The sequence below is a fragment of the Phaseolus vulgaris genome, chromosome 7 (assembly GCF_000499845.2).
Source record: "Phaseolus vulgaris cultivar G19833 chromosome 7, P. vulgaris v2.0, whole genome shotgun sequence".
Lineage (NCBI taxonomy): Eukaryota > Viridiplantae > Streptophyta > Magnoliopsida > Fabales > Fabaceae > Phaseolus > Phaseolus vulgaris.
Window position 1 is genome coordinate 21,969,651 of NC_023753.2, and position 18,677 is coordinate 21,988,327.

An 18,677-nucleotide genomic window follows, 5' to 3' on the forward strand; every position below is an offset into this window, starting at 1 on the left:
ACCACAAAGTTAACAATATAATCTACCTCAGCTAATAAAAAAACATCATGTATCTTTCTTGATCGAAGGTTTACGCACGACCATTGCAAAAATCAAGGAAAACGAGAATTATTTCCCGCTTTGCCAAGCCCAACAAGTTTAACTGCCCACAGCTGTTGCACAAAAACATTAGTGACTAAAAACCTTCGTTTTAAGATTATGAACATTACATTATATCGTCCATTGTTCTGAATTTTGAGCATACCTGCAATACAGCAACACAACCAACTAAGTATATCTCACACAGATTCTTTTGTTGGTAATATACTTTGGAAGTCCGAGTTATACTGGAAACAACTAATTCATGAACTGCACCCCCCCCCCCCCCAATTGTACATGTGGAGTGCATCTAAATTGTCTAAAAGTCTAAAAGGAAACCTACAAAAATTCTTATAACTCCTAGGAAAATAAAAAACAACAAATGAAAGCAAAATGTATAACCTACAAAAATCATCAACATTTTGTCTCAGCCTAAATTTTTCATCAGTCATTTTCTTCATAATATTACGTACATTAATGTCCTCTCTGTCAAACAACTATTCACCAACCCTTCTGTATCATCCTTTAAATTTACAACTTCCCCCCAACACGCAATCCCAGTCCCACGCATATATCCATAAGTGATAAAGGAACTAATTTTTCCCTAAACATAAAACTTTGCTTACTCCCATTCCATCTACTTAGGAGTTCTCTTAGAACGGTAGTTGATATTTGCATTATGTCTTCTACTTCAGCAATCCATTTAAAAAGAGTTTGTTGTATCCTTTCTCGTTGAAAAGAAGTCAACCTACGGTTCATTTCAACAATGTACTCCGTTTGCACTGTGTGTCTCACTCTAACCTAGAAATTCAAAGCACACTATAATTAATGTTTAATGCATTTAAAAAATAACAAAACTATTAACAACCTTACAATATAACCAATCTTACATTGAATTCCTTTTCTTCACCATCACTGTGTCTTGAACTTGAAGTCATGTTGCAAACAATACGAAACTGGTAATTCTACAAAAAATTTCATCACATTAAAGTATTGAACCACTTCCAATGACCTATTTTAGTATTACATTACACCCTCCAAACATTATATTATACTTGTACACTAAAACACATATATTAAATAAGGTCAAGCATACACAACATACATTCAGTGTGCCTCAGCTAAAAACAAAAGGAAGTGTTGATATATTTATTCCTATTTTCATATTCTAACAACACGAATCATTAATTTTTTTTGGAGTCTTGATATACTTACATTTTTCTTCCCAATGTTTTGTGTATTGGGTGCGCCTACTTTTATGGATTTTCAATCACTACTAATTCTTAGTGTTTTAGATAACAAATGAAGCTGAAGCTGAGATTATTATTTGGAATGCCTTTATCTTAGTAAGTTGACTCTATGTACCATCATTATACAATGTAGAGCTGCAATCCAGTTTTTGGCAATGTATTTCTTATTTTGTAGGAATGGAAACTTTGATAACACTAGTACATTTTGTTCATGTCATCTTAGTTTGTCTAGCTGGTATATTTCCTAACATTTTCTTTCATGTCATTTACTAGTCACTTTTGGGTTTTATGGACTCAAAATATTAACAAATGAGTTTCCTATTGAACATGAACAACCAAAAGAAAATGAAGAAACAGATCTTAATCTAATCATATTCATCTTTTTTTTCATAGTATAGTAATCTTACAAAATACAATATTTTAATACCCAAGTCAGCATAATAGTATATTTGGCTTAGTTCATAAAGTGATTTCAAAATCATGACGATAACATTTTCAAACAGATTCCTATAACAAAAAAAAATGCTTTATATAGTAAAGAGCTTTTTATAACAAAAAAATGCTTTCAAATAAAGAGTTGATCTCCACCAGCATACCTTTCCAAACTTGAGGATCAAACTCTTCACTAATGAGCTTATCTCTTTTTTTTCATGTGTATAAGATCTCAAACTTTTCTACTAATGCAGAGATTTATATAGTAGTTCAAATATCATACTTAGTTTTCCAAAAAACTCAAAATCTCGAGATCAATTTAAACAACATATATGTTCTTCTATACACTCTCATAATATCCAATTTCGTTCTTCTTTTTTCTTCGACCTTTTTTAAGTTGATTGGTGTGCCTTATGGACTATGTTTTCTACAATTACAAGATGTATGGAATCAAGTACATGTTGATGGAAATGGTGTTATCGACTTTGACGAGTTCAAGATAATATAGCAAGCCTTCGTTTTTGGATGATATTTAGGAAATCCATGCACTTGCATGTGCCTAATGCATGTTAAACTTTACCATTACAAATTGTAAAGGCCTTAATCTTAATGGTATTCTGATATAAAAAGTTAAGCATAAGACAATTTGGATGGGATCATGGGACAAACATTTTTTTAAAGGTTCCTATATCTATATATTGTTTAGAGAATAAAATAGTAATAATTGACTTTGCATTATACCTAAAGATTTGGAATTCAGCATGTCCAGATCATGTCTTAGAAAACTTGAATGGGTGCATGGAAGATGTTAACACAGAATTGGAGCAGCAAGAAGCCATTGGTTTATGATAAAGAATGCAATGTTGTATCCGCGTGAAGTGGAGAAAGGACTATGGCCAGAAGATTATTCTGAGGGAAGAAAAAAAAAACCATCAAGTGTTTACTTTCTCCAAGCATAAACCACCAACGAACAACCAAAAGGAACCACCAATTCATTCTCCTCCATGCTGGACCATTCCATGACAGAGGAACTCCCTCCAAAAGACCCAACACAAGAAGAAACTGACAGCAAAGAAGACGACCAACTCTTTCCATTCTTCCACTCCCCACTAGACCACACAACATCCACCTCCTTCCCATTCCCACTCCCACATCCCACCTCGTCATTCTCAAACTTAAACATGAAAACCGCATGTCCCTCGTTTTTACCACCATCACTATTGTCATTCACATCACTATTTTTACCATACTTTACATGCATCGAATAGGATAACCCAAAACAAAACCCTAAAATCAAAACCCAAAACAATACCCTAAAATCAAAATCCAAAACGGAATCCTAAATAACCCATAAAATTAAAACTCAAATAAGAATCTACATAGCTACTATAATGCAATAAAATCCTAAACCCTAAACGAAAACTAACCTCCAAAGAATCCCCCAAATCGCACGCACACCAAATGTCAACCCAGATTGAAGGCGCAATCTCCCACCGAATTGAAGGCACAAGAATCTCCCTAAACCCAGCACTGCTCGATAAATGAGGAAAAGAAGCTTTCGGAAAAACGCATATACCCAACAGCACCGCTCGATAAATGACGAAAAGAAGCTTTCGAAAAAACACTGATTTTTATTTTTTTAACAAAAAGACAAAATTGCCCTTGCCATGTCATCAAATTTGCCACCTAAGCAGGTTGTATATAAGCGCAGCCCACCTGTTTGTTGTTCATATATCACTGCTCATATTTTATATAGAACTTTATTTACATTAATTTATTTATACATTATTTTATTGATTGAAGTATTGTTTATATTCATTTTATTTTATCAAGCATTAAGCCTTCTTTTATTAGAATATTAAAATTTGATTCAATTTTATTATTTTTTCTTACATTTTTATTGTCCAGAAAGTGATATCAACAACTACAATTAAATAAAAAGATTAAAAATAAATAAATAAATAAAGTTTATTTTTAAATAAAATGGTGAGTAAGCGGTTTATCATCCCTATAACGAGTTATTAATTTTAACTCGTATAGCATTCACGAGTTCATCCGACCTGTTCTACTTCCACTTTTAATAATCAGTGACAGAAGAGACGCGAAACAAATTCTCTGGTTGCCAAACAAAAATTGATATATTTTGACTATGTAAAATAGTTACTTCTTAACTTTGCAAGGATTTTCTAATTTATGTTTAATCATATTTTTTCATTAAAATACTAAAAAAATATAACGTTTTTTACAAAATTAAATATTAAAGTGAAAATTTGCAAAATAAAAAATAAAAATAATCGTCCCACTCATTTTCACTTGAAACCAGAAAGCTTCTAAAAAGTAAAATAAAAAACAATGAAAACTAAAGTAAAATAAATTGTGGAGCTGAGACAGTGAAAGCTTGAGTTAAAATTAAGTTTGTAAAAGGAAGTTTCTACAAAACTGAATTTTTAGATAAGAACATGTCAGAAAACTAGCTTCATTTTCGAATCTGAGGATTTGCATTCTTATTCTCTCTCTATAGTGATAGTGTGATTCCTGTAGCCATATATGTTGTCATGAATTCCTCTGAATCAAACCATGAACATGTTCTTCCCAATCCCAAGTCCCGTCCTTTCACATCAAAATTCAGAAAATTTACATTTCACTCACTCTCTTTATTGGTTCTCCTTACGTCAATCTATTGGGGATTCACAACAACAAACTATTACAAAGTTCACCACTTGAAATACTCCCTCACATCACCATCGATTGTACATGCAATTGGGTCTCTCTTTTTACCCTCAAAACCAGTTTCTGTGCCCTCCGATCATTGTGTGCTATGGATGGCCCCCTTTCTTTCAGGTGGTGGGTATAGCTCGGAAGGTTGGTCCTATATTTTGGCCCTTCATGGTCACAGAAAAATGCAATCTTTAAGGTTGGCGATTGACCACCATGGTGATCTAGAATCTTTGGCGTTTTGGCAGGGTTTGCCACTTCATATGAAGAACTTGGCACGTGAGTTGTACCAAGCTCGGTGTAGAATGAACGAGACAATTGTTATTTGCCATAGTGAGCCTGGTGCCTGGTTCCCTCCACTGTTTGAAACCATCCCATGCCCTCCATCTTTTTACAATGATTTCAAGTCTGTCATTGGCAGGACCATGTTTGAGACTGATAGAGTGAATGATGATCATGTGCAGCGCTGTAATACAATGGACTATGTTTGGGTTCCTACAGAGTTCCATATCTCTACATTTGTGAAAAGCGGGGTTGATCCTTCCAAGGTTGTGAAGATTGTTCAACCTGTTGATGTGAAGTTCTTTGATCCCGTAAGGTACAAGCCAATGCATCTTTCTTCTAGAGCAAAACTTGTCTTAGGTTCCCGTGTGAGGAAGAGTTTTGTGTTTTTAAGTATCTTCAAATGGGAGTATAGGAAAGGGTGGGATGTGTTGTTAAAATCATACTTGAAGGAATTCTCAAATGAGGATGGGGTTGCTTTGTACTTGTTAACAAATCCTTATCATACTGACAATAATTTTGGTAACAAGATATTGGATTTTGTGGACAGTTCGGGTATGGTAGAACCAGGAAGTGGTTGGGCTCCAGTCTATGTTATTGATACTCACATACCATTGAGTGACTTGCCTAGAGTTTACAGGGCAGCTAATGCTTTTGTTCTTCCTTCCCGAGGGGAAGGATGGGGGAGACCAGTGGTGGAGGCCATGTCAATGGCATTGCCTGTGATTGTAACAAATTGGTCTGGACCAACTGAGTATTTGACAGACGATAATAGCTATCCACTGCATGTGGATAGAATGAGTGAAGTAACAGAAGGTCCATTCAAGGGACACCTTTGGGCTGAACCTTCTGAGGATAAACTTAAGGTTCTTATGAGGCAGGTGATGAATAATCTCACTGAGGCTACAGCCATAGGCAGGAAGGCAAGGGAGGACATGATAAGACGGTTCTCGCCTGAGATTGTGGCCGACATTGTTGCGGATCACATACAAAACATTCTAGGGCAATAAGGACTATGAAGCTTCTGGTTCTGTTTCTCCACAGCTGCTATACTTCAAATCTGACTTGTGTTGTCATTCATTATCAAGGAGATTGCGATTGTAAGTGGACATATTGTTGACTTCTAGGGAATTGATCAAGGCTCAGCAAACTAATCAGTGGAAGGTAATGCCTTCAATAATTAATTCTTTTTCTTTTTGAGAATTTTTGCTAAAGGGATGTGTATTTCTGGAGGAACACAAGACTGTTTTTCTCTGGGGAAATCTCCATCAATTTGGAACAATATCTGGCTGTTTAGTAGGGGTTTTGACCACATAAATAGCATCATTTATGCTTTCTCTTTTGATTAACTTGAAAGAAAAATATAAGTCCTTCCTTGTGCAAATTCTGATTTACCGAATTGTAATGTTAGTGATATATAAAATTATGATTGAGTGATATATAAAATTCTCTTTTACAACAAAACCTTTTCTCACTAGATCATGTCGGCTACATAGATCATATGGCACTGTTCAGGTCAGTTAAATAACAAAGCTCTCTTGACAACTTCTTCCAGTGTCCTTCTTGATCTCCTTGTCATTTTCATAGTACTAAAAAGTATACAATCTACTTCTCTCATTGGTGCATTTTGAAGCTTTCCTTTTACAAGTCCAAACCACCTAATCAATTTTCTATTATTGTTTCCTCAATTCGTGTTACACAACCTCCCCTTGTATACATTCAGTTTGTAACTTGCCTTTTCTTGTGTGGTCACACACATTCATCTTAAAATTCTCATTTCAATCAATCTCACACTTTTCTCTTGTTATACCTTTAAAGTCTAACACATTCACTACCATAAGTTATAGTCAAATGTACGGCAGTATGATAAAGTTTGCCTTTGAGTTTGGTAGATATTTTGAAGTCACAAATAACTCATGATCTATTTCTCCATTTTAGCCATCTTGCTTGTTTCCTATGTGTGACATCATCATTAATTTCCTCATCATTTTGTAGTATTGATCGTGAATATCTAAACTTAGAAACATGTTGTTTTATGTGTACCTGATAAGCACCTTCATCACAACACATGATAAGAAGTAAAAAGTGGAGAATTTACTTGGAAAACAAAGTATTTATTTTAATAAGGAATGAAAATCATTCAATACTTTCTTCTTTAAGAAATTTACAACATCAAATAAGTGCCTCAATTTTTATTGTCTGATATCTGTTTATCTATGATGTAACCTTCCTAATTAATTAATAATACCATGAAATGTTTTGGATAAATGTGACTTTTTTTTCTCTAAAAAAAGGGTGTGCAAAGCATCACTATACAAGATTGATATCCTAACTAGGTCAGCACCTTCCTCAGTCTGTATCAATCATTTGGAGCACACCAAGAAATCCATTTAAAGATATAACAGAACAAATATACATAATAGTATGGGGAAAAGCCAAATTCACTAGGAAAACTAAAAGTTAGATAGACCAAGTCTATCTCTAAAAAATTCAAGACTCACAAAAGTGACTTGGTTATCCAGCTGCCTGTTTCCACTCAGTCCAACCACAGCACCGGACATGAATCATTGTCTATCATTCTCAGGTTTCAAGGGTTGAATTTGATGGATGGACCTGTGTATTGTATCTGCTTTTCTAAATTCACTCTAGAACTGCACTGGTTCCTCTTTTGTCGTCTAAACGGAGCAACATTACTTTGGGATTAGAAATGTTGCACTTTAAACTAATTTTGCAGTTGTGACTTTTGCCTGTAATCACTTTAATTGAATTAAAATATCTCTGCTAATATTGATTAAATCGAAAACTTGGAACAGTAGCCTCCAAGGTTTTATTTGGGATCTTATTATTTTATTTTGGAATGTTCCATGTTGCCGTTGTTGCACAGTGACCAACATCATGTTGTATAGGACCGGCTGGTTTTCTGGTACAGGACATTAAGGCGCATTGTTGAGCTATGGTTTCTAGTCAAGATTGAACATCTGATTATCTTGTATGCTCTTGTTGTAAACTTCCAAAGTTTTGATTGATGTCTGGTGCCCCAGATATCCCAAACAATTGTGTTCTAGTATTTTTTTATTGTGTTCTAGTATTTTTTTATCCTGTCAGCTGAATTCCTCGTACTTGCATTCACTCTCAAAGAATGAATCACTGAAACATCATAAGTCAAAATATGTGCATATAAAGTTTGAAATGTTTTTAACCATGAAAGAATAATTTTTCACCCAGGAATATATTACATAAGTTCAATCTTATCCATACTAGATTATGTGCAGGAGCTAATCAACTACTGAATTAACAACTATTTCTAGACTCATAAGTCATAACTAATTATAGTTTACTAAGGTTCCAACATGTGTTAATTAGGTAAATGAATCTGGATTATCATTCTAACAAGCATCACTATGTTTCAGCTTTTCCTGAAAACCCAAGCAAGGTTCAGTTTCTTACTCCAACTGTTAAGAATATGGAGAAAAGCACTTGGTGAAAATCAATTTCCGGAACAGCTCTGATTTGATCACTTGTGTTTTTTTTTTTTTTTCTCTTTTTAGCTAATGCTGTGAAGCCATTACCAAGGATATAAGTGATATATTTTTATCTTTCTTAATACGCTATTATAGAAATACCCTTTGGTATTAACTTCGTTTTGAACTGAAAGTTCAAATAGGAAGTGCTCATACCTTATTTATTGATAAGCTCTACATGTTATATCCATTTATTACCATAACTTGGTAGGTAAGTACAGGACCAGTTAGCGATGCATGCATGCTCGTATAAAGCATGATCTCATTTTATTGTCTAGCATTTGTGACAATCTGGACTTCAGTCTAAAATGTGTTATCTTCCTGGGAGCTTGTGACTTGCTGTTGCTTAACATTTGGCTTACGGTCTAGTTGACTTCTGAAAACTTTTCCATCCTTCACATAGAGTTTTTGATTTGAAAATTCATCTGTTACAACTTGAATATATTTATTCATAAGTTTATTTTGCAATTCATATTGGATAAGTCTGCCAAAACAGTTTGGGGTGCAGAAAATTTTGAACTTCAGCCTTGTTTCCCATGTAACACCATTCAATAAATGTTGTTAACTTCAGATGTAACAAATCATTGGAACACCATTCAATAAAATTCAATAAATGTGGTTAACTTCAGATGTAAAAAATCATTTTGTAGAGCGAGGTAGAGGTTAGATCTCAAATGCACAGTGACAAATTAAAGAACTAGCATTGACTGATGCAATGGGTCAGAATATTTAGTAACTCCAATAGATCTGATATTCGAAAACTTGTCACCGGAGCAAAATTAATAATCTTGTCTTAGAATTCAGTTTAAAACAGATCATGGAAAATAATTTTACTAATATTTTCTAGTTTTTTTATTGAAGCTATTTGTTGCTTGTTTAACCTTCTTGGTGCAATTAAAAAGATTTGTCAAAATATTAGTGCATGTTACCACATTTCAGATTGATTGGTATAATAATTAAGTTATTGTTTCTAAATTTATCAAATTGTAAAATATATTTATTATTCATTTACTATATTTCTACAAAAAAATTGTTTTCCACGCCCAAATTTCATGTTTAGTAGTTAATGATTCTTGAAATTAAAGACAGTGTATGTTGTTTCCGTAAAAGCTAGAGTCAATTCATATCACTAATCTTTCAACGACTTTAATCAATTTCGTGGAGCCACGCAAAGCTGAGATCTCTATAGTTAGAGCCAAATTCCAGAACCTGCTTTTATTGATGCGAGGGGACAGCAATTTTGAAAACGCATGAAAATTGTTCACCAACCCTCAAATAAATTTCTTCCAAGACATCTGTAACGTTGTACAAAATAATGAAGTTTCTTTTTAACAAAAATCTTATTACTGCGTTCACAAAAGGACAAAACTCATTTCACACGATAAAATACGTTTTCTTCATGAAAAAATAAGTGGAAAGATACAATTCCTGGCATGACAATTTTCATCATAATATATATTTCACTCGGACATACAATAAATAACCCTCTTCGCATGTCTTGGTAGTTATTTGGAATGCATTCTTCCTAAAAACAGCCTCAGAATCAGCAAAAGCACCTGTCATAGGGAAGCCATAACAATTTCAGCCAGAGATAAGATTATTGGAAATATGGAGCAAACTCTGCAAGGACTTTCTTGTAGACAGGCTTTTTGAAATCCACTGACTGCACAGAGAAGATAAACCAAGTCATATATTGTCTACAGTTTCCCGCCTTAATTGTCCTTGGACAAGTACAAAAAAGTTGTCACCATCACGTATACTTACAAGATCAACTATTTGTTCAGGCGATACCCATGACCATTCCCCAAATTCAGCTTTCTCAGTACCATCACCCAAAAGATTGATTTCTTGATCTTGCCCAGTGAACTTTAAAAGAAACCTGTGTAAATCAAAAGTGCCAAAAAACACTACTTAGCAAACAAAACATCCTTCTACAATGCCTTCCAATTCCGACGCTTTTCACCCTGCGCTCACCCATAGTCACATACACAACTACACATGCATATAGGCATAACCCTGTAGCCTTATCATAGTAAGGTTAAAAAAAACCTGTGAAAAACATTATATAATCTGGTTGTGTACTGTTCTTATGGTTTTACTCTATCCAGACTGAGCATATCCAAATGTTTACCATTTCTGTGCCTGACCCTTCCAATCAGATCCCCACTGAATATTTAATTTCTCCCTCACTTTTGGTGGGAAGTCATAAGTTAACCAATATGGTACCTACAACATAAACACCAGGATGAACATTTATCATTACAGCAAGGAAAAAGAAAAGTTGCTTTATCAGAGTTTCGTGCTAGATGAAAACCAATATTAGTGAGTGGATTAACTGACATTCATAGATCATTAGATTACTATGATTAGATGTAACATTGTAACTCTAGCTTAATCAGAAGCATTGAAAGGGGGCTGATTATTTTCTTCAACACAGCTCAAAAAGGCCTAATGAGGATTGACACTACAACTTAATTTTAAAAAAGGATCGCGCACAAAGATTTTATAATTTTATAAAGACATTTTTACTAGCTGCAGGCACCTTTCTTCTGAAGCATTTTCTATAGTAATTGGAAATATAAACCATTCATAGGCCTCCACCAACAATGAAGTTTTTGGAATATTATCTATTTTGGTCCACCAAAAGATGTGAAACATCACAATTTGCAGATACATCTAATCAGTACTCCAAAGATACATACGACATCCAATTCTGCAACTAAATTGGTCATGGAGAACATAATTGATGGTATTAATCTTCACAAAAGGACCAATTTGATGTTTTTCGTAAGCAGACAAACAGTATGATCCTTGAAATGAAATCTTCTTATCATCTACAATCTAGTAGTTGGGGTATGATCCTTGTCGTCCTGTGCTTCTAACTTACTGTATTTTGGCAGAAAAACTGAGCGGGTTGTCATATGAAGGAGCATGCTATAGATATAAACCATTCACAGGCCTAATTTAAGCTGTGACATTGAGTTGGCCTCTGTTCTGTCAAAATGATTTCGTAGTTTTCATATTGATAAGCAGGAAAAGGTAATAAAACTATAAAAGCCTGTCTACACAAGATAGAGGAAATGTCTCCTATTTTTCTTGGTTTTACTTTTCCTATTTACAAAAGTTTATATAAGAAATAGGGGGACAACTATTTCTTGCTTTCGGTTTTCATTTTTTCCTTGTAGCATAAGAATACGGGAAACAAAGTGAAAACAAAAAAACGTTTTCTAAAACCAAATGGATCCTTAGATATCTCGATATGTCTGTGAACTCCAGATTCAATAAAAATTTAAGGTAAATTGTTTTAAATTATGATTATTAGGCTAGACTGAAGCAGGTAAGCTGTTTATTTCTCTACCACCAAGCATGTAATTTGTAGGGCGTTAGAAAGTAAAGAAATGTATAATTTGCACCTCTGTGATCACTTCTGCCGAATTAACTCCTGTCTCTTCTCTTAATTCCCTGATAGCTGCATTTCTTGGATCCTCACCTTCATCAATACCACCCTAAAAGATACCACAATTCAGAAGATTACAAACTTCCAATTCATTATTCCTTGCAACAAATAACACGCTGAAATACAAGTAAAATCACGAACACTTCGGATTTCTTTATTTGTTTGTTTGTTCATTTAGTTACCATCAATAAATTATTTCACAATTCCAACGCTTGATCAACATTCTGCTACTGTTAAACACTTCTCTAGGATTTTTGCTTTCTTTCGAGTTCTCATAGAAAGATAATGATACATTTTTAGAGAATTCAGGTTATCACTCCATTACTCCCTAAACTATTTGAGAATGTTTAAAATAGATCTTTAAACAACAATAAATAAAGTCCTTGAACTTAAAAAATAGGTCCCTGCTATTAGTTTTCGGCAGCTTAATCCGCAGAAAAACAACATTTTTATAATAGTTTTCAAAATTCTCGAGACTTAATAAAAAAAAACTGATTAGGATCCAACTAATAAATAATAATTAGGAAGCTATTAAAAAATTACCGAGTAGCTCACAACGAACATGCAATTTACCTTGAATTTATTTTTAGTTTTGAGTTGAATTCATAGAGACAGATAACTGCAAAGAAGAATCGAAAGATATACACCTGAGGCATTTGCCAAGCATTGGGAATGTCGAGCCTCGAAGCCGCGAAAATCTGAAAAACACGAATTATTAAGCTTTGATGAATAAAAGGCGGAAACCAAAAGCAGAGAGGGATTTAGAAGGAAAGAAGGAACGAACCTTTTTGTGAGAGTTCATGAGACAGATACCAACGTTCCTGCGATAACCTTCTGGAGGAGCTTCCATGGTTGCGAATGAGAATGGCAGCAAAGAGGATTTAACGTGTTGTGAAGGGTATTTCGGGAAACGAACAATGGTGGAAGAAGATGATGCAGAGGAACAATAAGCGAATCGGCACACAGCCATTAGGAGTGAACAAAAGGAGAAGCAACAGTGCCGAAATAATAGCTTTATAATGGGCCATTAAGCCCACTTCATGGAGTCGCTTCTTATTCTCACTCCCTCTTTTCTTAGTTCACTGCTTCCTTTTCTTTTAAATTAGGAAGTCCTTAATCCTCACCCCTTTCTAATTTTGGTCACCCCTTTCTTTCTCTCCTCACCTTTTCATTCACTCACACTTCTTCTCTCTCCATCTCTCACCACCATCGTATTATCCGTAGACATGTATTTTTTACTATGTCATTATATATGTATTTTTTATATACGTATAAATTGAATACATGTAAAATATTTTTTAAACTCACATCCTTTCTAACCAAATAAAGTAGACTCACTTAATATAACATAGACATGTCTTGTTTATTATTTAGATGTTATGTGAAGAGTATGAGTTTAAGGCATTTTTTATTCACTTTTTTCAATTATCTAAATGTCACAATTAATATTTATTTAAATGAGTGTTATACATGCAACTAAAATTTAATTATTTTTTTTTTACGAACGGGAAATGTGTCTTTGTCTCTATCTTGTTCAGTTACTCTTTCTTATATCTTAGTCGAAGTGGGGTACATACAAAAAATTATTTAACACTAAATTAACTTTTACTAGTTGAAATATTTAATGATGTCAAAATGTAAATTTTACCTAGGTGGTATTAACCTATTTTAAAATGGAAAGTTAGATTATTGTTTAGGTGGGTCTAGATTAACATGACTCTTAAGTATATTTTAAAAAATATTTTAATCATTTATTTATTTGTCGATTTAGATTCAACGAAATTTTTTAAGATTGTTGTTAACTAAATATGATTTCGATTATGTACAATATAGTTGCTAAATAAATTTCAGATTTTAAAAAGTCCAAATTTAAATCCTACCATCACTGGTGTAAAAAATATATTTAATGACAACTTATTATGATGGTTCTATTTCAAACGTCATAATAAGTAAATCAATGGAAAAATAGTAATTATAAAAAAAATTATTATATCCTACCATAGTTCAAATAAAAAATATAATTTAAAATAATGTATATAATTTAAAATAATGTGTTAAATTATACAATAATATATAAACAACATTAAATTTTCTCATTAATAATGTTAGGTTTCTAAGATGATTCTTTCAAATATTTATTTGTCCTTTTTGAATTAGATTCTCTCAAATTTTGTTAAATGAAATGTTACCTCTCGTTTGATTTTTATATTTAATAATTTTAATATAAAAATATAGCAAAATCATTCATGAATGACGAAAATTTTAAATCTAAGATGATGAATGACTTTATTAAAATGCATTTAATAATTTAATTTAAATTTTAAAGAAATTTTTATGTATAATTGAGTTAGTTACAAGTACAATAAGTATATATGATCTTTGAGAGTTAAACTAGTTTAGCGCGCAAATTATGCAAATTGACTAAAAAAAACAAATGTCCAAATAAAATTGTTTAAAATGGCAAGTTTCTAGCCACATGCAAAACTGGAATTTTAACGGTAACCCATGAGTTTAAATTTAAATATCCAACTTATAAGTAATATTATTGGTTGACATAAATATCAATAGATGTTAACACAAATAATTCGTATTAACAATAAGAAAAAAAAAATTGTTTGGAATTCAAAATACAGAATAAACATACAAGTATAACTAAAAATATACATAATAAAAACTTCACAAAAAAAATGTTTTAGACAATAATAAAAAAGTGTGACCTAAACAATAAAAATTGTTAGAATGTATGGCTTTAAACTAGAGGAGTGAATGGTTTAAAGAGGGTTTTTGCAAACTTTTAAGTCTAGAATGAAATTACTTCGAGAAAACTTGATTCAGATTTCAGTTTGTCAAAAACACAAAGCAAATTAGCATAGCACCACAATCGGTTGTTTATACCAGTTCACAGATATAAACTGAAATTAAAGAGTTCAAGGGATAAAGAGAATGCACACAGAGGTTTATATTGGTTCACTCTTAAACCAAGAGCTACATCCAGTCTTTCTAGAAACCACTGGGGAATCCACTAAGCAATCAACCCTAGATTACTTACACCACCACCAAAGAAGTGACATTGATCCCCTCAAGACACACACTTCCTTTGGCTCAGCACAAACACCACTAAGAATGTTGATCTTGACAACCTCAAGAGCACACAACATTTCTCAGCTTCACACACAAAGTTTCTTCAAAGTACAAAAGGATTACACTTGTTACAGAAAGATCTGAAATCAATACAAGATGAAAATCCTATTCCACACTCTCTTGATCAAAAGCAATCTCAAAGAAAACTTCAACTCTTCAAAAGCAAAATCAGTGAAAAACTCAAATATGTTTTTCTTTTATTAAATCTCAGTTCCTGTTTGTTACATAATCTGAACAAACTCATTATTGCTTTCAAAGACTGGTCAAAGCATTTAAAACTAGAGCGTAATCAATTATAAAATCATTTAATGCTCAGTCAAAGCACAAAACAGTTTTCTGTTATGGTCCCAAAACAAACAATCGGTTGAATACTCGAATCAATCGATTGTTTTGGTTTGACAGCAAGTCAACCATCAAAAACAGTTTTCAACCTTTCTAAAAACACCTAAGTATAAAACAATCGGTTGTTTCGACAAAACAACAAGTTGTTTTTCACTTAGTTTGAAAAACACTTTCAATAAAAAGGTTTAAGAATGCTTAAGCTTTGGATTCAATCAATAGTGGATTTACACAGATAGTCTACCCCAAATCCTATTTTAAAACACCTCAGCAACAGCAAGCACATCCAGTCTTCCATCAAATTTCAAAGGGTTTGGATTCTTCAAAGCTTGAACACACTTGATTCAACAAAAACCGTTGCCTAAAGTTTAGACAACAAATTCTAAGTTGTGATCTAGGTGGTCGTGAGCTATATTAATAAGCAACATTTTTTTCATTTAAACAATAAAATTTTAAAAATCATTGTTTTAAATTTGACAATAGAAAACACTTTCAGAACTACTTTGATATAAGGATTTTTTGTAATGTTGCTTATTCTTTTAAGCCACATTTATAAAATTGTGATAATATGTTTTAGGTAACTATTTTTAAGTATTGATTAAAGTCTAAAGCAATGTGTTATGTTTAGGCAATAATTATAAAATTATTGTCTATATTAATCCTGAAACATAGACAACACTTTTTCAAATGTGAAAATATAGAAATACAACAATTTAAATAAATTTTACAACTATGTTTTTATACATTTAGGTAATCCTATTTTAAATCATATATTAATAGTTTTTTTAAAAGATATAAAATAAAATAAATGTATTTTATTAATGTAGTGGAAATTAAATAAAATAAACAAAATTGAAACTATTAACTAAAACACTTATAATATATATTGGAATTTAAAATATAGGTTTAATTACCTCTTTGGTCCCTATTTTAAGGGCCAAAAGTCACCTTGGTGCGTATTGATTTTTAGAAAATTTTGAATGGTCCTAACATTTTTTAAAATAATTCAATTTGATCTTTTATTTTAAATTGACTTCAACGACGTTAAGTAGATGATGACCTAACACTCAGAGTGACAAATAATAATGATACACATGGCAGTTAATCTGGAACACATATATAGTGGAGTTGGATGTGCTCCTTTTATGTTGTTACCATTTTCATTTCTTAACCTCTATCTCTTTTACAATCATCAAGATTTTATTTCCCACCCGTGCAAGCTGCTAAATCACAATTTTTTCTCCAACCTTTTGAATTTTTGTCCCAATTTCATGCACCCCACTCATATTGCTTGTAATTTCCCCCACTTTCCATGACCAAGATCTAAGGTTTCACCCTATGTTCATCCCTCATTCTCCCCTTTAAGAAGAATCCATTGATGAACACGGTAGAGAAAAAGGTGAAGAGAAGAATCATTGTTGAATTTGTTATTCTCGATGTGGAGGAGGTACTTGGGGAAGCGAGGGTTTTTGGAGGAATTGGTGATGGAGTCCAAGATTTTGTTGGTATCTTCAAGATTTGGGGATTTGGAGATAAGATTTGGTTATGGGATGGGTTTTGAGGATTTTTTTTCTTAAGGGAAGGGAGTGGTTTGGAGGGAAGAAACAAAGAAATATTTTATTATAGATCGGAATTTCTGCATGTATGCTTCCCCAATGATTTTGCCAATGTGCAGTATTCCATGTGTACCAATGTGTCACTCTATGTATTAGGTCATCATCCACTTAATGTTGTTGAAGTTGTTGGGTTTATTAGTGTCTACGTTCAAGGGGGGGGGGAGGGGGTGTGAATTGAGCTTATAAAATTTCCAAACAGATTCAGGTCTTTCACAAAATAGAGTAAAAGTTTTGATTTATTTTGGAAAGAACAAATTTCTTTTTTTGCTTATTTCATCAAGACAACATTTCAGTTATATGATTTTCAGATATTTAGAGTATTTAACAACAAGCAATGTATCACATTAATATGCACAAATGAAAAACAGATTGTTGAATTAGGGGGGAGGGGGGGGGGGCGAATTGAGCTTATAAAATTTCCAAACAGATTCAGGTCTTTCACAAAATAGAGTAAAAGTTTTGATTTATTTTGGAAAGAACAAATTTCTTTTTTTGCTTATTTCATCAAGACAACATTTCAGTTATATGATTTCAGATATTTAGAGTATTTAACAACAAGCAATGTATCACATTAATATGCATAAATGAAAAATAGATTGTTGAATTAAGAGATGTTTTTGAATACCAAACCACACACTTGAATGAACCGTGTCAATTGATAGACGTGATTTTTACAAAACAATGTACTTCAATTATCTCCAAATTAGTCACTCAGATTTCAACAAGATATAAAGATTAGTTTTCCAGAAATCAGGAACAGTAAGAACTTACCCAGAAAGAACATATTCAATTTTAATTGAACAGGTTTATTTTCTGACGGATCAACACACGAAGCAATAAATGAGTGCAGAGATTAAGAGAGATTGAATACCACAAGATTATACTGGTTCACTCAAATGAGCTACATCCAATCTCACCCTTTCCAATTTGAAATCCACTAAAAAATAATTATACAACCTAATGTTCTTGAACCCTACAAGAACATGACATACCTAGCTGAAAAACACTATTTTAGCACACCCAACACTTCAAGAAACACTATCAAAAAGTGTCTTGCAACTACGATTACAAAAAGTAGAAAGATGAAATTGAATACACCTGGAAGGAGAATGCATAATCCAGAAAAGAGCAGTATAACAGATTGCAAAACCAGTGACATCACCTCACACCAAACTTGGGACTTAACAAGAATAAGCACACATTTTTCTTTTGAAAAAACTCTTCCAAGAACTTGTGCAAATTCTTTTCAATTCACTAAAACTTTTAATCTCTGTTTCAAACACATTTTATAAACACACGTTTTAGTGAGATATGACTATCTTTATATAGGAAATTATTTATAATAGATTTAAAAAAAAAAACAGATTAAAAAGCTGTTATAAAAAGAACATATTCAAATTATAATGAATAGATTTATTTTTAAAAAGACAGAGAGAGATTTTAAACTATTGCAACTCAGTCGTTTTGATAGCATAAAAAAATCTGAGCCAAGTTACTTGGTGCAAAAAACAAAGTTATAAAAAACTTTTAAAAAAGGCACCAGTTAAAAAAGAATCTATTCATTTGAGAAACAATAGATTCATTTTTTGTGCAGTAAAGCATATTTTGGGAAAAACATGAGAAAAACATTTGGAAAACATTGTGCTTGATCTTATCACCTTGATAAGGGTTAAGAGGTGGGTCATGATGCAAAAAGCTACCTTAAACACACTTTAACCTATATACAAGACTACCCAAGAACAAATTTACAAACTACAAAGCAAGGCACACACTTTGCTACATCAAACACATTGACTTGAAGGAGCCACATCCATCTTCAACAATCTCCCCCTGTTTGATGGAGACA

The 18,677-nt window shown here is 32.6% G+C and overlaps 2 protein-coding genes across 4 annotated transcripts; one reads left to right on the top strand and one right to left on the bottom strand.

The window, feature by feature from the left end:
* Positions 1-4,208: 4,208 nt before the first annotated feature.
* On the top strand, positions 4,209-8,568 carry LOC137828577 (uncharacterized). 3 transcript variants are annotated; one of them, XM_068635206.1, is made up of 2 exons: positions 4,209-5,921; positions 8,168-8,568. In XM_068635206.1, exon 1 carries the CDS (start codon positions 4,316-4,318, stop codon positions 5,765-5,767), a length of 1,452 nt encoding a protein of 483 aa, XP_068491307.1. In that variant the 5' UTR covers positions 4,209-4,315; the 3' UTR covers positions 5,768-5,921; positions 8,168-8,568. The 3 variants fall into 3 exon arrangements, with proteins under 3 accessions (XP_068491307.1, XP_068491309.1, XP_068491308.1); XM_068635208.1 differs by lacking the exon at positions 8,168-8,568 and adding an exon at positions 7,642-7,861; XM_068635207.1 differs by lacking the exon at positions 8,168-8,568 and adding an exon at positions 7,664-7,861.
* A 1,082-nt stretch (positions 8,569-9,650) lies between these two features.
* LOC137828541 (nudix hydrolase 26, chloroplastic) lies at positions 9,651-12,867 on the bottom strand. Its single transcript, XM_068635158.1, has 6 exons — positions 12,520-12,867; positions 12,383-12,433; positions 11,692-11,784; positions 10,410-10,504; positions 10,043-10,157; positions 9,651-9,941 (listed from the first exon to the last, which is right to left on the bottom strand). The coding sequence occupies exons 1-6, from the start codon at positions 12,703-12,705 to the stop codon at positions 9,876-9,878; spliced, it is 606 nt and encodes a 201-aa protein (XP_068491259.1). The 5' UTR covers positions 12,706-12,867; the 3' UTR covers positions 9,651-9,875.
* Positions 12,868-18,677: the final 5,810 nt, after the last annotated feature.

Excerpts from the sequence above, each read along its gene's own strand:
- LOC137828577 (XM_068635206.1), top strand. The coding sequence starts at position 4,316 with ATGAATTCCTCTGAATCAAACCATGAACATGTTCTTCCCAATCCCAAG.
- LOC137828541 (XM_068635158.1), bottom strand. The coding sequence starts at position 12,705 with ATGGCTGTGTGCCGATTCGCTTATTGTTCCTCTGCATCATCTTCTTCC. Across the intron at positions 12,434-12,519 it reads TCATGAACTCTCACAAAAAG|ATTTTCGCGGCTTCGAGGCT; the intron begins GTTCGTTCCTTC and ends CGTGTTTTTCAG. Across the intron at positions 9,942-10,042 it reads CTGAACAAATAGTTGATCTT|TCAGTGGATTTCAAAAAGCC; the intron begins GTAAGTATACGT and ends TTCTCTGTGCAG.